Raw genomic sequence first — 27883 nt, forward strand, 5'->3', positions numbered from 1 at the left:
TCACTGAGCATGTGTCTACCCGTCTCGGTGTGTCCGACCAAAGCACACATCCAAGTACCGTGTCTTCCTACGGCTTGCAACATCTGTTTGGAAACATCAGTTGAAGCAGTTTTTTTTTTTTTCTTCTTCAGTGAAATTATACCTCGAACAGAACATAGTCTCCTATCATTCCAATAGTTTAAGTTCGTATTTAATATCTATGTTCTTTTATACCTATAATAATCCTTTTCACACAGAGGAAGTGAGACTTAGTGACTTCTCTTATAATTAACGCTCTTTGAAGGTCTGTCCAACCTTTTGGCATTGTGACAGGACATTGATATTTCTCTTTCTATGTAGTTCACACCTGGGAAACATACAGTCTAGTTATAAAAAAATAAATATTATAAGTAGTATGTCATAATGTTTTAAATGTATTTACAATTTTGCGTTGGAAATACTGAGAAAAAAAATTCATGGAGATAAAGATGCATGTGTGAGAATACAAAAAAAAAAAAATCATGGAACTTAAAAAAGAATTAAGAACCCATGTGGTGGCTCACAAGCTCCAGTAACTCAAGTTCCAGGAGATCTGATGACCTCTTCTGGCCTCTGTGGGCTCCTGCACACCCATAATGCATATATACTTTATTACACAGACAGTTACACACACACACACAGGCACACACACACAAATTAACAATAATTAAAACAACAACAACAACCACAGAAGAATAACTTGCTGTAGGGAGCCCCAAAAGTATAAGACATACAAGGAGGTGTTCATCAGGTCTAGCCAGGGATTTCAGTCAATACTTGGTATGTGAGGCACAAACCCAGGAAGGTCACGTCACAGGTGTAGGTGCAGGAGGCCCAGAGATGCAAAGGCCATCTTACAAAATATCCAATAGTACACTGAGTATCGGTCAAACTGCATTCTCTTAAAAAAAAAAAAAAAAGGACTTCTTTTCTTTCTTCTTTTAATCGGTTTTTTGAAGTTCCCCATTGGCTGTAACACGCCGGTCCTCCTGGCTGTCAACTTGTGATGCTCATCATCAGACTTAGGAAGCTGGTGTTTACAATTCTTTGATCCTTACCTGAGAATCAGAGAAGCCAGGTCTTCTAAGGCAGAGACCAGGTCTGACTGTGTGTGGAATCTTGCTTCGGGGGACAGGACACATGCCCAGCACTTGTTGAGCACTATTGTGTGGCAAATGGCCCACCAGAGGAGCAGAACAAGTGGCCGCCAACCCTCCCACCCCCACCCCAAGCATGTAGGCGCTCACAGACTCTTATCAACTCGTCAATACAGAAGTACCCGTAGAGTGCTAATGTATGTCCCCTGGACTGAATATGAGTCCTTTCACAGCTCCTGACCTTAAATATGCTGTTTCTACCACTATTCCCCTGAGCCAGAAACCTGGGAAGAGTGTCTGAGTATTGCTTTCTATGGCCTCAAACCTGCCGCTTGCTTCTCTCACTGTGTTCCAGTTGCTCACTTGCTTCCTCTGTCTCAGCCCCGAGAAACCTCTCAAGACCTTCCCCTCTCTCCACCTCTCCTGCTTCTGCCTCATCTGCTCTTGTTTCGAGTAATTTCCACTGAGTGAGAGCCTAGCGTGAGTTCTCTCCCCTTGGGGAGCTTACCTTCCACTCTGATACAGAACTTATTGTTTTAAGTTACAAATTGTATCCCGGCACTCCCGATTTACAATACTCCCTTGGGCACCATCTTAGCTGAAGAGTCGGTGCTTCCTAGCCTGGGTCTCTGTGGTCAACGTGATAACTCACCATCCCGTCATTAATTTGCTTTGCAGACTTCAGACAATCAAAAGTGCTGATTTTCTAAACAGCACCCTACCCTTTTCACACTTTTGATCACCATGGTGCCCATGTCTGAAACCTCATTTTATTCTTTCTAAAGACCCTGACCTGCAGATGTTCACCTCTGTGCATCCTTCAAGAAAATCTAAACTCGCCATCACTGGCCCATTAATTGGTCCTCCCTCCGACGCTTCTGTTAACCAGTGTTTTAATTGATTCACATACTCACCTTCAACCAAGCTAGCTGCACCTCCCTTCTCTGGAGGAAGTGCTTGCTGGTACAGAACTTCAAATGGTGCTGGACAGAGCAGGTGTTTCCTCGGTGGGAGCTGGATGTGTGGGGACAGAATGAGTGAACAGGGTGGGGACAGAATGCATGAACAGGACCTGTGATTCCTGGATGATCCTCCATCCCTTTTAGAGCAATGCTTCACCGACGTGGTCCATCACTTGCTCTCGTTCTTCTAATGTGTGGAGATCACTCTCATAATTGATCATTTCCCCCGGCAAGTAAGTGGTCCTCTAAAACTGGCACCAATGCTTTAGAATTCTGTTGAGCTCATGTAGTTCATTTTGAACTACTGTTCAAATTGAAATCTATATTTTCACTGGGGAAGGACTTAAAGTATTTAGCCTACTGTCAAGTCACATTGGTGTAGGGGCCAGACACACTCAAGCTCTTTTTTTTTTTCCCCCTGAGTGCAGCTTCTGTAAATGAGGCCCTCAGGGCTTCCACTGTACCTCAGGCTGAAACCCCATACTTACTCTGTTGACTGTACCTTCCCAATGGAAGGGTGATTTCACTGCAGGGGACACTCACAGTGGGATTGACATCATAATAGTTTCAACCAAAAATGATCCTGTTTCCCCTTTGTTCCTCCTCTCAAAATGTGTGTGTATGTATGTATGTGTGTATGCATATATGTGTGTGAGTATGTGTGTGAGTGTGTGTATGTGAGTGTGTGTGTGTCATCCACGCATGTGCACTTGCGTGTATGCCTTAGATGTATAGATAGATATCCACAGAGGCTAGAAGAAACCTACCTCCTGAAGCTGGAGTTGCATGTAGTTTGAACCTCCTGGTGGGATTGCTGGGAACCAAACTCTAGCCCTCTGGGAAAGCAGAAAGTGCTCTTAACCAGTGAACCGTGTCTCCAGCCCTCAAACTATTTTTTAAAACATCTTATCTACCCATACTGCCTGCAATGTTCATTTCTGGATTTTGGAGCAACAACCCTACTGGACTTAGTTGTGCCTCACCTAAGTTGTTCCTCTGAGGACTCTGTCCACATCCCTATTTACTATCCCCTCCCTCCTCCATCCCCTCCCCACCGGCATCATTTCTGTCCACCAAGCATGCTTTTGGGGTCAGAATGCTACAGAGCAGCTCCTGTAAGGCAGTGACTTGTGTCTGGAATAACTCATTCTCTTGTCTTCTGTATATGGTTACTTTGTTCTGTAATTAAATGTTTATTTTCCATCCTCTCCTAAACTTAGTGGAGCTGGTTTGTGTTGCCATCACACGTGCTGCTCTGAACTTCCCAAACACATTTCATTAGGCTGTGCTTCGGGTCTGATTAGGAGCAACGCTGTCTGTCTTCTCTGTCGGGAACTCGAGCTTACACAGTACCTTTCCTCTAGGAGCCCTGTCACCCTCGTGTCATTGATGGGTTTTGCAGTTAGTCAATACAAAGTCTAGTAATATACTTTCTTTCCTGTCACCAAGGATCATATACACACCCCCGCCATTGCTGTCCCGATTTAATGAGAGTGCTATAAATCTGTCCCCCGTGACTTTATTTAAAGCTCTCTTAAAATATACCACAATATTTTGTGTATTGTTTTGGTCTCTTGGTTAATGAATTCTGAGATTCCTTCTCATGCTATAAAAGCTTGCTTTATTTTCCTTCTACAGTGATATTCTTTCCGCCATGAACAGTAAGCCCTAGGTTTAGCATTTCATGAGCTGGTAAGAGCGTGTTTATGTTGCCAAGACTCCCCTTATCTTTCTGAGCCATCTTCTCTAAAGAGGTTTACTTCAGTTTTCTGGTTGATAAACCACCATTTTTATATAAGAAAACATTGTATTTAGCATGCATGGATTAAAATCCCTTGACATTTTTCTGAAAGTAAAATTTTGAAGAGGAAAACAAGATTTTAAAGAATAAAAGTACCATTGTCGTTAGATACACGCAGTGAAAGTGGTCTCTGAGTAAACTTGCTAAAGGAAAATCCTCTCCCCGCCTCCACTGTGCCCCACCTCCACGGTGCCCCGCCTCCACGGTGCTCCGCCTCCACGGTGCCCCGCCTCCACGGTGCCCCACCTCCACGGTGCCCCACCTCCACGGTGCCCCGCCTCCACTGTGCCCCACCTCCACGGTGCCCCGCCTCCACTGTGCTCCGCCAGCTTCACACAGCCTGGTCCTGGTCCCTGGTCCCTGCCAGAGCTCCAGCCCACTTCCTCTGTCTCTTCCCACTAAGGACTCTTGCATCCTTTCAGAATTTGCCAGATTTTCCTGCTCTTGGCATCTTCCTTGTGCCACACATGAAAATAATGTTGTCCTCTCTCAGCCATGCACTTCTACAACAGATGCTTATCTTTCATATCAGGTATCTTAAGACCCATGACCAACCGCCTGTATTTTAAGACCCATTATTCTGTGCATGGAAGTAAAGGCTGACGAGTATGCAGGATTTAATTTCTTAATGACCGTTTTTTTTTTTTTTTAATCTGACAAAAGCCCTATAAGTGCCAACACCATGACTATTTTATGTCTTTTTTTTAATAGGATAAAATATACAGGAAGTTAATTTAGTTTAGTTTCTAATGAATTGGAAAACATTACCCTCCTATACTTTCAAGGTCTTGGTTTTAAAAAGAACTTAAAGTTGGTTGCTATGGGGGCATAAAGGACAATCGTCACAGGATATCACCAAAGAAGATGGCTTTTCACAGCCTCCTTTCTCAGTGGGCCTGGAAAGTGTGTGTGTTTGGGGGAAGGGAGGGGAGGCTATGCATATTGTGCTACAAAACAGGAGCCCAGATCACCAGCCCCTAAGCTGCCAATACCCACATGTCACTGTAATGCAGAGCGCTGGTGAAGTGGGTGCCCATCAAAGCCGCCAGGGACACCTGGGTTCTACTCTGCTCTACATTATAGACTTTTGGCCAGAACAGCACCCTCTGTTCCATCAGTTTCACATATTCAAATGAACATGAAGGAAAGCAACCAATGTTCTCTGGTAAGACAACACCATCCCCACCCACCAACCTGGTAGGGATTATGCTAAGTGCTTCTTGCCTCTTTATGCTTTGAGAACCAGCTGAAGGACCCAAATACAGAGATCCTTCCCACCCCAGGCTACCATGAATACAAAATGGGACATATAAGGAACACAGAACACTGGTTGTCAGAATGCCACTGTTCAATTCCATTAGTGGATACAAGTTTAATAATTTTACTACAGCTGTGTGGTCAAGAGATATGTTTACTTATTTATTTCTACATGTGCCTTTAAAGTACTCATTTTTTGTCTCATTGTATACAAATGGTGAAGTCCTTCTTTTAAAATATATTTCTTTCTGTCATATACTAGGTTGAACTATATGAAAGCGCTAATATTTGGCTAGCTTTTAAATCCACAGAAACAGCAATTTCACATGGCTCAGAGCAAATTTAACTATTAAAAATTAAAATAATGGTTTTCTGTTCCCTGTTAAATCCCACACCTTAGGGAATGCTGAAGTTAGAGAGGCAAGAATTGATCATGTAAGGTGCCTCAGAGAAGGTGGGCCTTGATGTGAGTCAGAAAGGAGGGAGGCGTGGAGAAGTAGTGGGTACACACAAGGCAGCAAATGTGAATACCAGCAGCCTGAAGGGAAGCTGTAGGGCCATGGCGAGCACTCCTGTCCCCTTTGATAAAAATTCTCAAATTCTGTATTAATTTCTGAAAAGCATGCTTCCACAGCCTGTAAGCAGTTTCAAAACCTCTCTCATGGCAGCTGAAAAATTATTCTTGCACCGTTACTATTGCCTTGAGTGGGCGCTAGTATTTCTATTACAGAATATGTGGTTGTTACAGAATGGCCATCCTGGCAGTGGTTCTGTAGCCTGAGTCAGCAGGCGTGCATCCAACTTCATGAAGACAGCTGCCTGGGCTGTCAAGTCCCTATGAAGGGTCCAGTGCCAAGGTTAGCAGCTGATAGGCTGAGACTCCCTCCAGTGCCTTCTGGAAGCTGCCCGGACCATTCCTGTGGACATCTTCTTGTCTCTCTGGCCAAATCCTGCTTTACTAAGACTTCAGCCTCCGGCTCTTGTCCTTACCGGTTACCCCTAATGGGTAACCACCCAGCACATTCCTCAGAGCTGACTTATGAGAGTCTACCAAAGGTCATTTTCCCAGCTTGGGTTTGTAGAACTGCCGTGCCCCCATCAGGCCTGGCGTAGCCCAGCTGGAGGTGTGTTCCAACAGAGAACAGAGCGGCATCTGGCCAGTGGGCCATGGAACAACATGAACCATGGCTTTGGAATGAACGAAAGGGGAACAACTATTTTCTACTGTGTCGAAAACTCCGCTGACTGCTCCGAGGCAGGGAGCTGTGCCATGTAAGCTATAACTGAGGAAAGTGGGGGCAGGATTTCTTATCTCCTTCTATTTTTTTTTAAAAAGAATGCATAAGTACAGGTATGATTTTATTTACTTACTTTCCTTTTGAAAGATCTTATTTTTCTAGACCACTTCTAAGTTCTTAGTGATACTGAACAGAAGGTAGGGAAATGTCCCCTGCACTCCTGTACTCAGATAGGCACTGACACGCCTACCCCCACCCCGCACCATTACTAATACTCCCAGCAAAGTCGTACATTGCCTACAATTGACAAATCTACATGGCTGCATCATTCAAACTCCATAACGTGTTTGTTGTATGAGATTAATTATCTCTAATGGCAGAATAAAAGAATCATGACTAGTCCCTTGAATTAATGATACCCTTTTTAAAAAGTCAACAATAATAACCACACACACACATGAAAAAATAAAACAACAACAACAACAACACAGATCCTAAGCTAATCTCAGGGCTGAGTGAGATAGAGGCTAAAGTACTTACAAATCTTTTAAATGTCAGCATCATCTTATTTCTTCTGGATGCAGCAAGCTGTAACTTCTGGTGATTACATTTTCCTTCAAGATATAGAGAATTATATTTATTTAAGTGAATCGCCCGATATGTTTATATATTTGCATTTCTGAATTTAGTTTTTCCTTATTAATATATTGTAATCATGTAGGAATAGGAAGGGCAGACGATATGGAGCCTGACTCCTGAAGATGGTTAGCTACTCATGGGTCCCCAAATGAGGGGGCATATCATGCCATGGCAGAGCGAGGGGTGGGATGCACTCTATCATTCTCAGGAGAGGAACGCTAGGCAAGGACCCTTATTGTGCTTTCCCAGGAAAGAAGACAGGTGTAGGCTTGGCTAGGCCAGATAATTTAAACAGATTTAGGGGTGAGGAACCATCTGCAATTACCTGCCATGCCTCATCTAGCTCCGGCATAGTGGGGGCAGAACTGTGACCTAGCGCAGGAGAAACCCAGAGCCAAAAGCATTTGGGAGATGGTGGGATCCTGGTCTGTGGGTTCTCATCTGTAGAGTGGCTCCCAAGTGACCCTATGATGTCTGGAGAAACCGGCTACCCCCAGGAGAACTAGTTTCCTCCAGGGTCCTTAAGGCCACAGACATCATCATCATCAAAAGTACAGAAAGTAGAGATATAAGAAATGCAGTGTGCACGCATATATGCATATGCAGTCACAGTCATAATGACTATTCAGTGAATTTGAGTGTGTGGGAGAGGCAGGATTTATGTATATACTATTAGGCACTGTTTTGGCTTGTGGCAATTCAGCAGAAAGAAACATTTTTAAATGATTAAAAATAAGTCTATCCCTGTGGAAGGCTAATTTATCAAGGGAATCTCCATGTGATATAAATTCAGATCCCAAGAAATCTATAGAGAAAACTAAGGCTTATAGAAAGAAGCTAACCAGGGTTGCAGTTATAGTTAGAGGCCAGTGAAGGGCCAAGAACGAGGACTTGGGTGGGGTCAGCAGAACTGGGCTAAGGGGAGGGAGAGGGCTGGCATGCAGGGACCTCGGGGGCACCAAATGCAGCATCACCAAGCCAAGATCATGCCTGGCAGTCTCACAGGAGATTAACAGTCCCCGTGCTTCCTGAGAGGAAACAAGTCTCAGAGCCTGGGCTTGCAGAAGATACTGGCAGCCAGACACTGAAGGGCCTTGGAGACCAGGTAAACATGGTAGGAAGCTGCCTGGATATGTGACTGTAGTCCACACTGAAGCCATCTGAGCATGAGAGTTTAGCTCCAGCCTCAAAATGCAAATTAAGTCGCCATTGCTTCTGTCCTCTGTCTCCTGCTCTCAGCTATCAAACTATCTGATAGTCGTTTGAGATGCCTAGGTTTACAAATGGCAAAGTTTAAGATCTGCTTTCCCAGAGGTCTACATTTACAGGTTATTTTTATAGTTTCAAACAAATCAGACAAATAAAACCTCCCCCCTGCCACGCGAAAGGACAGCTTTGGGTCATGACTGGAGTCACATTCTGTACCACTGAGTGCTTTGGCGTCTATGGGGCATTTAAGTAAAATGGAAAACAATTTTAAAAACTGCCACACTTCTGGTAAATGTGGAGGGGGAGAAAAGCTGTAAACAATCAACAATTTGCTTTTATTTTCTATTAAACTGGAGCGGTTTCTGCACTGATACCGTTTACAGAATACAAAGTAAAATCCACCCACAGTCCACTTACTGTAAGAGCGCCCACAAAGAAAACCTCATTTCAAATCTAATTGTGGACATTGTTCCTTCATTAAAAATTCATAGGGTTTGTGAATGTGTCACATAAGTACAGGCATCTCCATTATTCCCCAGCTCCTTCCCCTTCCAGTTCTGATCAGAATTTCAAAACACTCGTGTCTAGAAAGGTGTTCTCTGAAGAGCAACCAAAGAAAAATAAACGAAGGAAGGAAACACATGACGAGTATAAAGAAAAGCACTCACCAAACAAATAGCCTGGAATCTCCTCTTCCTTCCACTTATACAGGGAAATCTACAGGGGCTCTGACTTATACAGGGAAATCTACAGGGGCTCCCGACCGTACCTTTCACCTTGAATCACACCACTGTATCTCAGCAACTCATATGTGTGCTGTTAGCAGTCATTGAAGAGGTTGTCTTGCCTTGTTGTGAGCCAGCAGAAGAGACTGAAGCAGTGTGCTGCTCTTCATTGCTTCTATGCCCGGACTCTTCTTTCCTCCACTCAAATGGAAAGACCAGAGTGCCAGGTCATGGGGTCGTGCTGTGCACGGTATTTGTTAGAAATGGACGAGACAGGTAGTGCGGTGCAGCCAGAGAGTTTGACAAGAATGGTCAAAAGTCGAGCCTCACTTGCTTATGCTTTGTATGTTTTTATACATTTGCACCAGGAATATTGTAATGTTGTTCTGTACCCTTAACAATGCTTCTTTCTTTTTTTTTTTTTTTTAGATTTATTTTTTATTAATATATGTAAGTACACTGTAGCTGTCTTCAGACACTCCAGAAGAGGGAGTCAGATCTTGTTGCGGATGGTTGTGAGCCACCATGTGGTTGCTGGGATTTGAACTCTGGACCTTCGGAAGAGCAGTCGGGTGCTCTTACCCACTGAGCCATCTCACCAGCCCCCAACAATGCTTCTTTCAATGGTAGGCTCCACATAGGATGCCGGCCCCATAAAAATATAACAGCGCTAATGTTTTCCTATAAGTGGTCATGGTTGCAATGCAAGACAGTACATGCTCTCTATTGTACTGCCAGGCCTAAGGGCAGTCCCCCACACAGTTATGTACAGTGTGTAATGCTGTACTCTGATCATCTTTGAGTAGAATCCTGCTTACCTAAGTTGCTGTAACGCAGTGTGCCTGCCACAGCTAAGTACAAAACATGGAATCTACATCGCCCATCAACTTGTACCATAAAGAAGAGCTATAGAGCCACAGACAGGGGTGTACTATGGAGCCAGAAGCTAAAGGAAGCAGGAAACACATCATCTAACTCCTGTTATAAAGGGGGTCATTACCACCTTCCAGGCACCTCATGTTTGCTTTGTCCCTTGGTTGCTTGAAGAGGCCATATGAGAAGATTGCCCTAGTCTGGCTAGGTTTGTGAAGTCTACTCCATGATGATCGCACCCCCATGGAATGGAGCCGTGATACATTCCTCAGAACATATCCCTGCCGTTAAACGAGCTCCAACTGTACAGGAAAACTGGAGGCCAACATAAACTAAGATCATAACCGAGTCTTCTGATGCTGCGATCGTGTGGATGGAGGAGCATGCTTCTCCGAACTTCATATATAACCTGACAGTGGTTGTACTATGGCTAATAAATTTCAGAAATCACCTCTTCTCCCCATGTAAACCTTTACATTTGAGCTCAGCAGGGAGCTTGCAAGACTCGAAAACAATTTCAGCTCAGCCCAGCTTAGATTGGGAAGATACAGCTCCAAAGAGGCCTTTTTTATTTTGCGCGATGCTTTTGCTATTAAGTCACATATTCTCCAAGTTGCTACCCTTGCTCTGTGTCCCGATCAACTCAGTTCCCAAGTGTTTGATGTATCCTAAAGGCCCCTGCTCTGGATAGCCATCCTTCCAAATGCTGGATGGTGGATTGAGACGTCAAGAGCACCCGACCATGCTTTCCCCTGTATGATCCCTTGTGCACCAAAAAGTTTACACACCAAGTAAGCAGAGCATATTCCAAACCCCTGCCACACACAGGCTCCGAGCACCTCGTCCATCACCCTGCCAAGAGTGAGTCAACCCACAATGTGGGCAGGAAAGCTGTAACGACCTGAACAGAACACATACTTTCTGGAGGGTGGCAGAGGGTAAGTTGTAGTAACGGCGAGTCAGGGAGCCTCCCTTTGCAGGATTTGTATAGCCAAGTGATCAAGAGTACCACCCTGGGAAGACTGTCTTAGGAAGACCTGGATTTTAGCTATAAGGCATCTAACAGTTCTCCAAGTAACTTCATTCTTTCAGCTCCTACAAAAGGCATTGTTTGTTAACCCCCACCTCCAGTGCCTCCTGAGATGAGAATTGTGACCATAAAATGGAAAAGCTCTGGAAAGTGACCCATCAGGTCCCCGTGACAGAAGCCCTCCTCTGGCCTTCACTCTGTATCCCCAAGCTGATTTGCACACTTCATAGGAGAGGCCGAGAGAATGATGTCGTCAGGTCAGTCTCTTTCCACCGGGACTGAAGACGCATCTTCAGTAATAGGTAATGGGAGATCTCTGCTTCAAGTTTGTCCCTTGGTAACCAACACAGGCTTATGTTTCCTGAATCTTTGGCACTGGCGGTGATCCCTTAGGAGAGTAATTATTATAAAATCTGGGTTTCCTACATTATTCCGCTTGTGAATTCATAGGACAATGCCTGTTTCTGTAAGTCTTGTTTATGGTTTCTGTTGAAAGGGAAAATAAATTCCAGGACTCACAGCTCTCGCTGCCAGTGTAATGAGATTGCTTGTGCTAGAGACACTGTATTGAGTACAAGAGAGAGAGAATGGATTGAAAGGGAAAGGTCTGTGATGGTCTGACTTTACTTCCCAGCCCAGGAGAATAGTCCCAGGCAATCCCAGATGACCACAGATTTACTCCCCATCTCTCCATCTCCTCGTCTCTCTATATACATAGATGTTATGCATTTTACACACCAACCTATCTACCCAGCCTTTCTGAGGTACCCAGGCTCTCTTGAATGAAGGTGTATCATCAGCTCTGCTGTCAGCGGACTGCCCTCACACAACACTTGCTGCTTCGAACACTCCGTAGACACATTGCCGAAACTTTACGATCATATTTCTTGCTTCACAGTACAACTCTGGCTCTAGAAGGCACTAGCTCAGCCACAACTGTTTCAAAACAAACATGTACTGGACTTTTGGCCATCATCAGCCTTGATGAACTCTAGATGACCCTAAAGCCCTTTCCATACTGGACAGAGTGGAAGACTTCCTTAGGTGGCCCAGGAGAAGGGCCATGGCTGGTACCAGTACAGACTTTCACTTTCCAGAAAGACAGCCATGATTGACAGAAGCATCCGTGCTACATCCCCTAGCTTGGCCACATATGTAGGCTGTTCAGCCTGCATTTTGAGCCAGCTAAGAGACAACTTCTTGTTGTTCCCTTGTAGACCTAATAACTGGCAGGCCTTACTGACTTTTGGACTTTTAGTAGCATGAGCTGAGCTTGTCATACAAAAAGATGCTAGAAGCAGCCATAGAGTGGCAACAGTAGCAAAATTATCAGAGGCCACTCCCCAAAGAACATCGGTGTAGACAGTAACAGGAGTGGTAGCAAGCTAGTGGCTGCAAATGTCTTGAATGTGGCTGGGTCAGAAAATGACAGAAAACAAAGAGCCTTAGCTGAGAAAGTAGAGACTAGGGTTGCTGGGACTGTTTCAGGAAGCTGTGGGTCTTAAGGGCCAACCGTCTCAGGCATCCTAGATCTAAGAACTGTAATACTGGCTATGGTCCCAGCAGCCAAGGCCTGTTCACAAGCAAGAACTGTCTTCCTGCTGACTGCTGCTACCAAACACAGCTGCTTACTACAGCAGAGAATATAGAGATCACAAAAGCTGTTCTGTGTAGAAGCTGAGATATTTAAAGTCCAGAGCATCAAGCCTCCATCCTTAGTGCCTAGAGCTGTGTCTCCAGCTTTGAAACTCAGAAGCAGTCATCTCCTAGTCAGTTAGCATTTAGAGTTATCAAGTTCTGGGTCTGCCCATCCACTTCCCTGGTCTTGGGAACTCAAGAGCCTTCGGTCATCATCAACTGTGATAGTTAAACTTGATTGTCATGTTGATGAAATTTAGAATCACCATAAAAACAAACCTCTGGGCATATCTGTGAGGGAGTTTCTAATTAAGTTAATTGAGGTGGGAATTTCTACCCTCAATGTAGGCAAAACTGTGCCATGGGCTGGGGTCCTGGACCAATTAAAAAGGGGAAAGTGAGTCCAGCAGCAGCCATCTCTTTCTTTCTGACTAGGAGACAGTGTAGCCAGTTGTCTCAAGCTGCTGTCGCCATGACTTTCCTGCTGTGATGAGCTACTCACTCCACTGTAAGCCAGAATAACCCCTGCCTTCTTCAGTTGCTTTTTTTCCAAATATTTTGTCACTGAAGTAAAGAAAAAGTCAGTGATCCACCAGCCCTGGGGTAGCATCCAGTCATGTACTTAGCTTCCGGGCAGAATAAAGGTCAGTTCATCAGGTTAAGCTAATCTCTAACATCAGACAAAACCCAGTCTCAGATATAGTCAACCCTAGGCTGACATCATACATGCTTGGTCCTTCTGGGTATTTTTTTTTGTTTTTGTTTTTGTTTTTGTTTTTGTTTTATTTTCCTAAATGGACAATTATTACCCTGACATAAAGGAAAAAAAAAAAGTGTCCCTCAAGAAAGCCATGCCTTAGGGTGTTTCCAGCAGCAATGGCTTCGGATTGGCCCAGACCCTTTCACTTGGGCACCTCTGTGATGGCAGTAGAGGGTTTGAGAGAGCAAAGAAGGGCCGTGACAGCCAGACTTCCAGTCCCCATCAGACTCTCGCTGTGTCTGCTGCAGATGGCTGTCTCATGCCACTGATGGTGGCATGTTCCAGGCTCAAACTCTGGCTTCTATTGAGATACCGCTCAGGACTCGTTCCTCTGGCTTCATGCTACTTTTCTTGCTTCCCTCCACCCCTGTCTCTGTCTCCCCCCCCCCCCCACACACACACCTTGTTATTTCCTTTTTGGAAGAAGGAAGGCATCTTCAGATACCTCATCTACAAGCCCAGTAGTAAGTACAGCAGTAAGTGGTTACTCTTCCGGAACCTATGTATGGATGTGCTGTTAGTTTGTTTCCATAGGAAGGCTCCTAACAGAATCTAGTTCACTGTAGTGCAGGCATCTCCAGTCTGCCAGTGCTTTTGGACCTTTGAACTTGTTCAGTGTCACTGCAAACTCCCTGAAGACGGAGTCTATATCCTGCTTGCCATTCTACTATCAGTATTTACCATGTGGTCCCGTCTACCAGAATCAGTTAATGAAGACCTCTCTCAAGTGGTGTATCCTTAGAGGGTGGAAGTAGCCTTCTATTCCAGATTGTTCCGTCCTTGTGCCAGTAAAACTCACAGGAGCTTATCCTGTATTTTTTGGTGGAAGAAACCTGAATGCAATGATTCTTATGGCAACTAAGGTTGAGGCTAGGAACTCAATCCAGGGCTCTGCCATTGTTTCTGATCTAGAGGAAATGATCCAAGTTTTAGTCTTCAGAAAGTCTTTAGTCTTTCTTTTTCTTTTTTTAAACAAGGCCTCAAGCATTAGCCTCATAGGTGGTTGTGTCTTGTAGAATATTTCCCCCAAGAGATCCAGAATGTGTGGTGCTGACCGAAATGGCATTGTATAGTAACAGACTTCTCCAGTGAGCATCTCTAGAGAGAGTGGCCAGCTGGAGGGAGGCCACGAAGGGAGCAGTGCCCTCTTAGCGTGGAAACTCACTTTATTTGAGCTTATCACATGTAGTAGCTTAAAATAAAAAATGTCCTCATGAAAGCATCAGCTCCCATCTCCCTTCTGATCAAAGAGGCCTGTGTCACTGCATTTTTATGCAAGTGTCACAGTTCATCGATGGTGGCAGGGTATGGAAGCCCAGGCCTTGGGTTGTGGCTGAATGCTGACAGCAATCCCTACTGACCTAGGGCTCAGCGGCTGCAAGAGATTATATTTTAGCAAATCTGGGAATGATGAGTTTTGGCTTCATGTTGACTATGTGACTTAACTGTTTTTGTTTACCTTAATTTTACCTGCTCGCAAAACCCTTTTTGCTGTCCAGCCCGCTAAGTTGATAGGCTGGATAAGTATATGCTCCAGTCTCCCTTGTGTGCGCACTAGTGAAATAGTTATCTTAATCAGCACAGTATTGGGGGATGGGGCGGGCGGGCGGGGCTGGTGAACATTTGGAGTTACCACTGCCTCTGACACTGACTTCAGTGCTCAACCATCGCTAGTCGCCGGTTGTTTTCTCAAGTCATTATTTTGTAATAAACATTATCTCATAATAAACTGTAACATTTAGAATTGCTCCAGAATAAGAACATCAGAGGGCTGGAAGCACAGAAGATCTTTTTCATTAAGCCTAGAAAGGGAAAAACGTGATAATGCTAGTGGGAATTCCTTTCGAATATTTGTTTAGGTTGGGTTTAAGCCATCTAGCTGTGAAAATAAACCGTGGTAACAGTAGCAATATACTGTAATTCCCACAAAGCACATTCAGCATAATTTCTCTTTTTTACAAATAATAAAACCATAAATAAATATGATTACGCTAAGCTAACGTGAAATTATTTCCAGGACCCTGGGCCCGATGTTTTTCTCTCCTATCTGCATTTTTCAAGTTCAGTGTTGGCCTGCCCTGGCTCTGCTCCCCTCTTCCCTCCGGCTCACCTGCGTAGGTCTAAGCAGTTTATGGACACTTAACTGGAGGCGGGGTGGGGGGTGGTATCTGACCTTTCACTGAGTTTGGTGAGTGGGACTTTATCTCCCAGGAGACTAAGAGTACCTTCAAACCTTGCAGAGCTCAGCAGCCTCCCAACCACAGGTCTCACCCTACATCTTACCACGGGTTTGAATGGCATTCGCATCTGACAATATAATTTCCCTATAGGAGTTCTGCATGAGATTTTGATAATTTTGCTTTTGAAATTATTCTAAAAAACCAGCTCTGATTTCTCCATAATTGTGCGGACTCAGGGATTCTGCAGAGTGAGAGAGCGTGCTGACAAATGATTTCCAACTGTAATGACTTTCATCTGAATGCTAAATTTGACAAGAATTGTCCTAATACAAAAGTTATGGATATTTAATGAAATAATTCTTTATTTTAGATAATAGACTTCCCATTGTAAGCTAGCATAAAACATTTTTAGGCCTCCAGCATTACTATGGATATCTTATGCATCAAGTACCCAACTGATAATGTAGCCACAGTAAAGAGAATAGTCAGGGGTCCTCTTTTTTATCATGTAAGTAGGTAAAGGGTTCTTCTTAGGGACCCTAGTCGTCCAAATGCCACTACTACATAGAAATTCTGTCTGTCTTTGTTTAGGTAGGGTTACTCTAACTTCGTTTCTTTTCTTTTCTTTTCTTTTCTTTTCTTTTCTTTTCTTCTCTTCTCTTCTCTTCTTTTCTTCTCCTTTCTTTTCTTTTTCTCTTCTCTCCTCTTCTTTTCCTTTCTTTCCTTCTTTCTTTCTCTCTCTCTGTCTGTCTTTCTTTCTTTCTTTCTTTCTTTCTTTCTTTCTTTCTTTCTTTCTTTCTTTCTTTCTTAGGTTTTATCATGACAAGGTTTCTCACTGTGGCCCTAGCTGTCCTGGAACTCAATCACTCAGTAGACCAGGCTAGCCTTGAACTTAGAGATCCACCCGCCTTTGCCTCCCGTGTGCTGAGATTAAAGGTTTATGTCACCACGGCCCAGTTTTTCTTTTGTATTTACTTTGTATTCCTTGACAGTCGCATGCATGTGTATAATGAACTTTTGCCTCCCTTACCCTGTCTCCTCCTCTTGCCTCCTGCTAACTCTGTTCTGCCTCCCATGAAGTCTCCCTCGCAATGGCATGTCTTTTGTGTGTGTCCCCCACTGAGGTTAGAGTTCCCTCAAAAACATGAGTGGGAGCTTACTTACTGGAACATGGGCAACCTAACAGAGACTATAGCACCAGAGAAAGCCACACCCTTCTAGCAGCCACCAAGAACTGTCCATTGTCCCCGAGGGAAGGGTGGCATTGACTGGCTAGATCTTGTGTAGGTCTTATGCAAGCAACTGCAGCTACTGTGAGATCAAAAGTCATATCATATGCAGAAGACAGTGTTTTGCAGTAGTCCGGCCCAAGCTCTGCCTTTTATAATCTTTCCATCTCTTCTTCCTCCTCCTCCTCCTCCTCCTCCTCCTCCTCCTCTTCCTCCTCCTTTTTCTCCTCATTCTCCTTGTTCTCCTCCTTCTCTTTCTCCTCCTCCTCATTCTCTGATGGAGAGGTATGGTGTGGGCATCCCACTTAAGGCCAAATACCCCATATATACTTACTCTCTACACTTTGAGTCTTGAGTCTTAAGAGTGATTGCTATCTACTCAAAATAATAATAAAATAAAATAAAATAAAATAAAATAAAATAAAATAAAAATTTAAAAACTTCTCTGACAGGGCTGAGCAGCACACTGATTGATGGGTACAGAAATTTAAAAAGCAATTTGATATTATGCCCAGTTAGCAAACTCATAGTAGTCGGTTCTTTCCTGGGGCTTGTGACCTTCCCAACTCTGGATTGTAGCATAGGTTTCCAGTACTAGGCATGACTTTGCCCTGTGGAGTTGGCCTTCAATTCAATCAGAAAACAATTGATTGTCCCCAATCAATTGCACCAATGGGCCTATCTCCCCAGACTGGTTGTTGTTATAGCTGGCAGAGTTCACAGCTAGCTAGGACTGTTAATGGACTTTTCTCCCCCAGGCAGCCTGGGTAGCACCTTCCAGCACTCTAAAAGCTAGCCAGCAGGGAGAAAGTGTCCAGGTCAGGTTTCAGCTTAATTTCTCCACATTCTGTAACCAACTTTGGTGGTGCCCACAACAACAGGGCCTTACTAACAAGTTCTGCTGGATGACCAAAAGTAGTAGCTATTAATGTCTCTATTGTCTCAGGGGTCTTTGGGACCACTCTGAGCAGTTTGTAGGAAGGTATTCCACAGTTGATGCTGGGATTTTTTTGTTTCATAATGTATGCTCTGGAAGGATCATTATCCCCCGCCCCACACCCCCCGTGTAAGGTACATCCATCAAGCTCCTTCTGAAGCTATATTTTTACTAAGTATCCTTAGTGTTAGTTATCCTTGCCCCATCCCCTCATCTGCTCTACCTTCCCAATCCTCTTGCCACTCAAACCTCCCTCCTTGGCCTTCACTTTTATTTCTTCATGTGAAGAAGACCACTTGACAGTGACTGAGGAAACTGTCTGTTTGGCTTCATCGGAGGCAAATAGCTCCTTCTGTAGATTCAGAGGAAGAGTCTTACTTGAGAAGATAAGGGTGGAGGGCCCTGCATCTACAGCCTTTATAGAATCCTAGGCAAGATAGAAAGGGCAGCCCTGTTAGAACTTCAGCAGCAGGGTGTGACAGTGACCTTCAGCCCTGCCTCAATGCCAGAGCTGCCCCTTGAGCATTTATGTGGCCAACGATGTCCTTGCATTTCTGATCCTGCTGCCTCCTGCTCTTAGGTGGTGGGATCACAGGCTTCACTACCATGCCAGTTTTACATGGTGCTAGGTATCAGGATTGAACCTATAGTTTTGTACACTCTGGGCAAGCACACTATCCACTGAGCTCCATCCATCACCAGCTCCAGCTACAGGGCAGTCTTTCTAATTTTTAAAAAAAATTTATTAGGTATTTTCTTCATTTACATTTCCAATGCTATCCCAAAAGTCCCCCATACCCCACATACACTCCCCTACCCACCCACTCCCATTTCTTGGCCCTGGCGTTCCCCTGTACTGAGGCATATAAAGTTTGCAAGACCAATGGGCCTCTCTTTCCAATGATGGCCGACTAGGCCATCTTCTGATACATATGCAGCTAGAGACATGAGCTCCAGGGGGTACTGGTTAGTTCATATTGTTGTTCCACCTATAGGGTTGTAGATTTCTTTAGCTCCTTGGGTACTTTTTCTAGCTCCTCCATTGGGGGCCCTGTGGTCCATCCAATAGCTCACTGTGAGCATCCACTTCTGTGTTTGCTAGGCCCCGGCATAGTCTCACAAGAGATTGGAAACTGCTAAGTTCACTGTCCTTCCCTGTCCTTACCCAGAACTTGTCTGTTTCTTGCCGGAACAAGGGCCATATGTAGCCATTTGAAGATCAGAAAGCTAGGTATCTGGTGACTTAGAGGAAGAGAAAGCTAGGCTTCTGGCCTGGGGCAGTGCATTGGACCATCTTGGCTACTGGGCTAATGCTTTATTCATTGGGCTGCAATGGCATCATTAAGAACCCATTAGCTTAAAGAGTAACTAAGTTGTTCTCTGTGACTCTACTAAAGGAAATGTTAAGTAGGATGAGCCACTGGTTCAGGCTGGTCAGGGTCTGATCTGGATTTTATTGCAAGTAGATTTCCATAGACTAAAGGCTATGCCCAGGGCTTTTTGGAAATAGATAACTCATTTACCAGGGTTTGCAGCTATTTAAGGGTCAGGTATTTACCTGGGACAATTAAAATGTTTCACTTTGTTTCTTAATTCGTTTTCCACCCATGGGTCAGGTATAAAATGAACACATAATGAAAACACGGAGCCACCCACAGCAAATGTGGAATTTTTTTTTTTTTTGTAAGAAGGGAATAATGTTTGCAGAAAATGTTTTCTGTGTATCATTTTGGCCAAGAAGCATGTAACAGATACTATCATCTTATAGTAGATATGTATATTATTGTTGTTTAATATGCTTGCCTACGTGCTCTGTATGAAGGATTCATGTCTCTTGCTAGCATTCGAAACCTAGAAGCCACCTGCGGTCTTGCTCAGACATTGCCGCCTCTCTCTACAGGAGTCTTACCCTGGTCTCTCTTGCTCAATTTCAACATCCCATGGCTTTGTTGTTGCAGGTAAAGCTTGCATTTACTGATAGGTTTTTGTTTGGTGTGCTCTGTGGAGCCCCCCCCCCCCCCGCCCTTCCCCTACATGAATGTGTAAAGAGAAAAGAGTGTGAGAATTCAGAAAAGGCTTAACAGTGGTGGGGAGTTAGCTGTGTCCTTGCTTATGTTCATAAATGTATCTATGACTAGCTTGGATGGCAGTGGAGAGCCAATAACCTTCTTCCAGGGATAGCTGGCTCATTCTTTTTTCCCCTAAGGCTGCACATGAAGCTGGCTGAAGCCAGAAGTCAGATTTAGATCTCTTCCCCAGGTGAGGGGATAGGTACAGGGGGATAGTCCCAGAACTGTTTGAAGTGGTGGGCAGTTACTCACCATCTCCGGAGGGCTACGAATCTTGGGGAGTGTCTGTCAAGAACATTTTGGAGACTTCTGTACTGGGAGGAATTGGAACTGATGAGTTTCAAGTACCATGTAATTCTGCACACACACCACAGTGCTCTGTGAGCCGAGGTGTGCTCATCAGGAATCCCAGGAGCTCTGCTGTAACGAGGCCTCATCAATTCAGGCTTAGGTTTCCGGGCAATGGTGCTTCTTTTAATAACTCACTCACCATCAGGGTAGGGGAATGGTAATTGGTTTAGTATTGATATATTTAGAAGGTAGAAAGCAACCCAAGAGAGAGCAGATAGTAGTATATGAAGGTTGCTGACTGACATCTGTCCATGAGAGCACTGGTTGATATTGTATTTTCCACAAACAGTCTTCACATAGAGCGTTGCCCTTTCTTGGAAACCTGAAGTAGTCTCTGTGCGGAAGGTCATGGATTTAAAAAACGGTCTCCAGAGACGTAAAAGTTACAAATGGTCAAAAGAGCATGCAGGCCCCCTCTCCCTTCTGTTTTTAATGGAAAGAGCAGAGCTTTTTTTCCCCCCCTGAAGGTCTCAAGATTGCTCTGAGCGTTTGTTCAATCTAGAAGCATAAATGCAGGCTTTCTGAAAAGTAGAAGCTTCCTGAGAAAAATAATTGTACCTGTCATTTCTCTCCACACAAACACACACACACACACAGAGAGAGAGAGAGAGAGAGAGAGAGAGAGAGAGAGAGAGAGAGAGAGAGAGAAACAGACAGACAGAGAGAAAGAGAGAGAAACAGACAGACACAGAGAGAAACAGACAGACACAGAGAGAAACAGACAGACAGACACAGAGAGAGATGGGTTAGGGGAAGAGAGAGGGTATGTGTGTGACGTTGAATATTATCTTTCCTGCATCAAAAGTAATTGAGTATGCTCTCCTGCCCATGCTTGTTCACTTACCTGGATACATCCCTGCTGGTCGTGTTCTTAGGCTGTGTAACTTCAGAGGATCCCTGCCTCCTTGCCTGCCCATGTCTGTACGCCCTTGCCCTGAAGACACAGCAACATGGCAAGGGTGAGGTAATGCCTCATCCATTGTGTGGTTGTTACTTCCCTAAGATAAAAGGAAGACGATTTGCAGCTTAAAATTGGCTGCTTGACAAAGTAGAAAAATGGAGGCTATAATCAGAGTCCCCATAATGGAGTTCAGTGTTTGAGAACTGGCCAGATCTGCTTTTCATCTTCTGTGGTCCATGCCGAATTGAAAACTCTCCTTTCTTCCAGTGATTTCACCTCCTTTCTACTATACATTTATGCCTCTGTCATGTTAATGTACGGCTTAGTGGGCCTGGAGATGCAGTTATTTATAGCTCTGAGCTCATTCAAATAGCAGCACATTCAAGAAGGGAATGTGCCCATGACCCTCCCTGCTCTGGTCGCCAAGGACTTGTGAGACCTGAAATCTCCATAGATGACTTTTTGAGGGCACCAAAACTTTCTTCCCAACTATTTTTCCTGACGCTAGTCCACCTGCATTCTAGTTTTCAAGAGACATCCTTGCTAATGTGTTCTTTAGCTTTCAACCACCACCCCCCCCCCCCCGTTTTGAGGTTGTACCCTATCACTGAGCTCCTTGGTGTCCCCTTTCTCTACTTTTCCTTTCCTCTTTTCATCCATACATGCATTCGAAAGTGTACAGATATATAGTATTTATGTGGAAGGAGGTGATGGGGGAGAGCCTGCCATGTTTTGTATCCTTTCTAGTCATTGGCGAGTTCACATCATCATCCGAAGTTTAGTGTTGACTAGTACTAACAGTGAAGGGGAGAGTTACCTATGTCCAGACTTAGAGCCCTTCTCAGGAAAGGGCTCAGGTAGACGGGGGAAACTAAGGAGCCTGTGAAGGGAGAAGTACAAGGAAGGCACAGAATAGGAGCAGAGAAGAACCACTGTGTAACCCCTTTGTCTTCTTGCCTTAAAGAGAACATAGAAGGGAAAAAAATACAGAGAATGCATATGATACCTCTTCTCAGTGACACTGTGATGGAAATGTCTAACCTGACCATTTTGAAAAGTCTGCAGTGATCCTATAACTGTACAAGTAAAAGGAGGGAAATTAAAGAAGGGTGTTTGGGTCTTTGAATTTGATAGGAGCTGTTACCCTATCAAATGGGGGGCAAATGACAGGGTAATGACCTCTCTTCCTCCCTTTCTTAAGAATTATCCTCCTGGCTTTGTTTAATAGAGTATTTCTCCTTGAGGCTGAGCAGGGGAGCTGGAGAGCTGGCTCAGCAATTGAGAGAACTTGCTGCTCTTGTGCAAGGCCCTGGTTAGGTTCCCAGTACCTGCGTGGTAGCTCACAGCCAACCGTCCATAGCTCCAGTTCCAGGGGCTCTGCTGCTGCTGCTTTGGACTCTTCCGGCACCAGGCGTGCACATGGGACATACACATGTAGAGGCAGGCACACACTAGGGCACATAAAATAAGTCAATGTAACGTTGAAAGTATATCACTGCTTAACAAATCTTCCCATTAATTTGTTCTTTCTCAAACCCTCCACTAGAACCTTTGCTGTATTCTTTACCATTAATTAGCAGATAGTGATCATTAATAATCAGTCAGAATCCTGTATATTTACCAGACTTAAAAAACTTTATAATGTTTTTCATCTAGGATCCTAGGGTATCTCTATTATCATCTGTCTCTTCATTGCCACCTTTAAGCTATTCAAAGCATTCCCAATACTCAAAAGAATTAAGAAGCAATATAGAGTTTGCAGATATTCCTGCACTGTATTGTGCTTGCTACCTTCAGGGTGGGCAAACGTGAATCTTCTTCATCATCCTGAACTTATAGTTGACTAGAGAGTGGTTCTAAAGTGGAGTGCCATAGGAGGATAGAGGCAAGAGTCCACATCTCCTGCCTTCTCCTGTAAGGATACCAATGGCATCTTGCTTCAAGGTCATTGTGACTTACACTGTATGCTTTTTCCTGTGAACCCCCTGATAGTCTGTGGCCTGGTATAGCTACGACATCTGTCCCCCTCTGCTGGTGACCACTGCTGATGCTGACCCTTTCCTTATTCGTCTAAAGGTGTCAGCTTTTGTGAGTTCTTATCATGGTTTTGGTTGTTGCTGTTTGTCTTGTTTTTGAGTGTTTACATGTATAAATGTGTTTTTTTTTTCTTCCTCCCACCCTCCCTTTCTTTTTGATGTGTGTGTGTTTATACACGTGCCGTGTGTATGTATGGCTGTCTTCATTTATGTATCTCTGTGCACCACGTGCATACAGTGCCCATGGAGACCAGAAAAGGACATCATATTCCCTGGAACTGGAGTTACAGATATTTGTGAGACACCATGTGGGTGCGGAGAATCAAACCCGGATCCTCTTGAAGAGGAGCCAGTGCTCTTAACTGTTGAGTCACCTCTACATCCCTCCCCTGATTCTCCCGCCACCCCCTTTAAGCCATGTTTTGAGGAGCAGATTCATCCTGTCCCCAGATTCTCAGATACCTCTCATTTTCTGAGCAGTAAAACACTCAGAGGTGAAGGTGAATTGCTCTCCTTAGAAACCAAGGGAGACACACTCTGTAGAGTTTCTCTCTGTGGTCAGTGCTTGTGAAAAGAAAACAGAATGTTACTAAACACATGTAAAACACAGCTTTCCCGTAGTTCTCCAATGGGTAGGCTGCTCTGGAGTTCCCTGGTTCACCACTGGAAGAAGAAAAGTTCCTCCCTTATTATCACAGACAGTTGCTTTAAAAGCATGGCATTAGCCGGGCGTGGTGGCGCAGGCCTTTAATCCCAGCACTCGGGAGGCAGAGGTAGGCGGATTTCTGAGTTCGAGGCCACCCTGGTCTACAGAGTGAGTTCCAGGACAGCCAGGGCTACACAGAGAAACCCTGTCTCGAAAAAAAAAAAAATCCAAAACAAAACAAAAAAAGCATGGCATTAACATATACATAGCTTATGTCTCCTTGTATAGTATCCCATCATTCTAATCTATGAAATTTGTCTATAACCTGAAGATGCTGTCTTTCTGCTCAACACCAAAACTAGATATTTTCTTGGTGATAGGAAAAAAAATGATTTGGGGATAAAAATGCTGTTTTTTTTTTTCCCCCACATACATAAACTATAGCTAACAAAAAACTTCTAACAAATAAGGCTTTGGCAATCATGTGATGTAAGTTTGCTTTGATCTCATTTCTGTTAAAGACATTAATAAAACTGATTCTCACATTGTATTGATTTTTTCTATTAAAGTAGGTATGAGCCTAAGGAAGTAGGTCAAACAGATCTATTTTTTTAATCCAATATTTTCAAAACCTAACTGATTTTTGCCCCATTTAACAGGGAACTTTTTTGTGTGTGAACAAGCACAGGTGAATTTCCTTCTTTAAAATAGTTGTTCTTGATACCTATAGAGTTAGAAAGGTCCCGGCGTGGGAGCGGCCCGCGCTTCTCTTTAGCTAGAGTCCTTTTGTAGGCTTGGTGAGAATGAAAACGTTTTTGCTTGGTTGATATAACTGAATGAAATACTGAGTGAAAATATATCTTGTTGAAGATTTGGGAAATTAGGTGTAAGGTTTTGGCCTTCGACATAGTTCACTAAAGAACAGGTTGGAGGTCCATTAAGCCCGGGCAGAGCGTCCCTGTGCTCCTTGGCGTTCTGCACATCTGATTGCTTTGTAATAATAATCCCTCAGTAAAACCTGTAATCAGAAACCACCAATTTCATAATTTGTCAGGAAGCTCTTAAAAGCTTTAGTATTTGCATCGAAAGAAAAAAGCTGGAGAGGAAAAAAAAATACATCTTTTATATGATGTTATTTTACAGGGGAACTGTGGGCAACGAAATAGCCTGCTACAATTTAGGTGTGGTACAGAAAACTAGGGCAACACTTACTTTTAGAAATATCAAGTGTTATTCACTGTTTTATAATTAATTACATAATTATACACCAGAACACAAAGATCCCCGGATACCTTAATAGAAACACTGCACTTCCAAATAAAATAACAATAATTATCACCTACTGTATTCAGAGTACTTTATTAGCTGTAAATGTTAACTCCCCATATCTGTGTGTAAATAAACATCATTAAGAATATTAATCTTTCCTATAGTTTAGAAATAAGAAAACCAAGGCAAAGAAGTTGGTTTGAATGATCAATTAAGCATCCTGCTTTGAATGATTTGGTGAGGCCAGAGTCATCAAAAACAATAGGTGTTAACAAAGGACAAAAATCACTCTTGCTCCCATTTATAAATTACCAGGCAGTCGTTAATATTTACAGTAGTCCCTTCTGTTCAAACCCACGTGACTAAACCCATTTAAAACGTAAAAGCAGTATCCTGGCGGTCCCGATAATTTGAAATACCCTGGAGGGATGAACTTATTTCAGGACACCATTCTAGGTACCTGATAGTTACCTGAAGTTGTAGGCAATTAAAACCATTGGGTTGTGATACTGGAGAGCTATAATAAGCCGAAAGTCCCCGGGTTCAAGATAGGGGTAAATGAAAGTTTACAAGCTACATCCTGCTGATAAAGCAATCTTTTTGAGATAGTAGCAGTTTGTTAAGGTGTCTGTGAAAGATACAGATTGAGGCCATGCCCCTCCTCCCCAGGGCCCTCAGGGCTTGTCTGTAAGGTCCTAACCACCACAGTGAGCATGACCACAAGAACAGACAGTGTAGAGCCAAGACAAGCTAATGCGGACCCTGCAACACTGGAGAAAAACAAGTCAAGGTTAAGCATAGCCAGAGAAGCAGTAGCCATAAAGCAGATAAAGTAAGGAGATACTCTGACAGAGTGCTTCAGAACGGCAAACTCACTGGGGTGGGGTGTGTGTGTGAGATTGATGCCCATTTGTGGACACCTGAGCTGGAGGATGGGAGCCAGCCACACTTCATGTAGGGAGCCAAGTAAGACAAATAGTGACCTTGTGACGATCCAAGGCTGCTCCAGCACAGGGCCGTGGAGGAGGAGAATGAGACAGGCTCTGAATCTGGCCCTGCCTTGGTGCCCTGGGATGGTTGCAGCCGAGAGAAAAGCGCTCTGAGGCTTCACCGCAGTGCCTATGAGCGAGCAGCTGCAGGGCACACACTCAGGCTTGCTACGGGTTTGCTGAACGTGGTTCATATGGAAAGGCTCTGTCCTGTGGTATCCGTTGCCCATTGGTGGACAGTGCACAGGCACATTCTACATTCATTAGGAAGCGGTGTTTAAAAGAAAGATTTGAGGTATGTGTTCTGAATGCAGTTTGCACCCCAAACTGGAATTGTCCACTGCTAGGTGATAGGTAATTGGGAGAAAAATTCCCCAGCATCTCATTGACCCCTTTAAAGATAGCTAGAGGTTAGTTGAAAACTAACTAAACTACCAAAGCCGCATGTTCCTTGTATACCTGTCTGTGAGATACTGAGGCCAGAGCTTGCATTTGACTTGAACTGACAAGAAGCTGTCTAGCATCATTAAGGAATAGAGCTACTGATACTCGGCCTTTAGAATCAAAGCATTTGAAGTATTCAAGCTTCAGACTTTACTAAAAAAAAAAAAAAAAAAAAAAAAAAAAAAAACTACAACATTTACTTCTAAAAGTATGAACACAAATGTGACTGGGTGTGGGGGGTACATTTGCATGTAAACAAAAACAGATATTTAACTTCAGTTGTCATCTCAGACAGAGATGGGTCAAACGGTCATCTGGGTTTGCTTGCATGCACTTAGCCTGTGAATCTTGCGTGGTTAGCCTTTGCATCAGTAAGGCGGCAGTGGGGGATGTGGAGGGAGAGGGGAGGAAGGCATAGAATTTTACAATTAATGTCACAGAGAGACCCTTTGTAACTTCACTGTATGTTGTATTCTCATTTATATTTACTACAAAACATTGTTTTGTTTGTTTGTTTTTTTCAAGACAGGGTTTCTCTGTGTAGCCCTGGCTGTCCTGGAACTCACTCTGTAGACCAGGCTGGCCTAGAACTCTGCCTCTGCCTCCCAAGTGCTGGGATTAAAGGCGTGAGCCACCACCACCCGGCTACAAAACATTTAGAGTATAATAAAGTACATATCCCTATCTAAATATAGACATATACACATTCCATGCATATATATGTATACGTGTGTGTGTGTGTGTGTGTGTGTGTGTGTGCATGTAATGCTCAGGAAGATTTGAGCTGAACAAATTTGGGCCAGTTAAATTCATGATCTTACAGAACTAAAAAACAAACGTTTTGCCTCAGCTACTGCAGCCTGTAGATTTTTTCCCAGACAGGCCCTGCCATTATTTCTGGCTTGCCTTTTCTAATGATTTAACAGCCTTACAGAAAAAGGGTTCCCGCTTTTTTATTCTCCCTCCCCACTTTTTTTTTTTTTTTTTTTTTTTGTCCTCTTTGAATACATTTCACAGACGGCCGTCTTCCAAAATAACAACATCAATTAATTTTTTTTTAACTTGAAAAGAAATCACGTTCACCCTGGTCTGCCCTGGCTATTGGTGTGCAGTGCATGGAAAAGGCTGTGCTGGCCCTGATAAGGCCCACAGGCAAAGAGGCTGCGGCAGGAGACTAAGCCCTAGCCCACTCAGCCGCTGCTGTTTCCTGAGGCAGCCCTGGGCCTGGTGAGGTGAGTTGACCCATAAGTCTCCTGAGCGAAGAGAAACACAGCACGGCAGGTCAGGATGGAAGTGCCCGGCTGCTGGAAGTGGATCTCTGTGGTCGTTTTGTGTTTAAATAGACAACTGTCTTCTTCAGGAGGTACGCTCCCTTCTCTAGGACCTACCTCACCACAGTCTTCTCTTTTGCAGAGTCCAATGATCTCCGAGGGGACCCTCTGCTCAGCTGTCAAAGCACCCCGGCGCCCCAGGGTGCGTGCAGTTCAATGGTAGATGCGGCTGGATTTGAGAGCGTTGCCCAGTGTCCACGGGAGCTTCATCAGATGATGGCTGCAGGTAAGTGCGGGTGGCCAGTGGAAGACAC

General features: G+C 44.1%; 1 protein-coding gene and 1 long non-coding RNA gene across 37 annotated transcripts in view; one reads left to right on the forward strand and one right to left on the reverse strand.

Annotated features, from left to right (window-relative positions):
• Enox1 (ecto-NOX disulfide-thiol exchanger 1) overlaps nt 1-27883 on the forward strand; it is a 565516-nt gene that overhangs the window by 322845 nt on the left and 214788 nt on the right. For all 36 annotated transcript variants that reach the window (XR_003950851.1, XR_003950849.1, XR_383179.3 and 33 more), the window contains one exon: nt 27712-27855. Coding sequence is in view for 27 of the 36 variants with exons in the window: in XM_006519001.4 (XP_006519064.1) it covers nt 27786-27855 (70 nt within the window). In the remaining 9 variants the exon portion in view is untranslated. The remainder of the gene's footprint in view (nt 1-27711; nt 27856-27883) is intronic.
• Gm6994 (predicted gene 6994) lies at nt 391-27776 on the reverse strand. The gene is made up of 6 exons (NR_033141.1): nt 27687-27776; nt 22243-22365; nt 20858-20947; nt 6914-6987; nt 2030-2129; nt 391-1076 (listed from the first exon to the last, which is right to left on the reverse strand). It is a non-coding gene; the product is annotated as a predicted gene 6994 (long non-coding RNA).

This window comes from Mus musculus, chromosome 14 (genome assembly GCF_000001635.26).
Source record: "Mus musculus strain C57BL/6J chromosome 14, GRCm38.p6 C57BL/6J".
Lineage (NCBI taxonomy): Eukaryota > Metazoa > Chordata > Mammalia > Rodentia > Muridae > Mus > Mus musculus.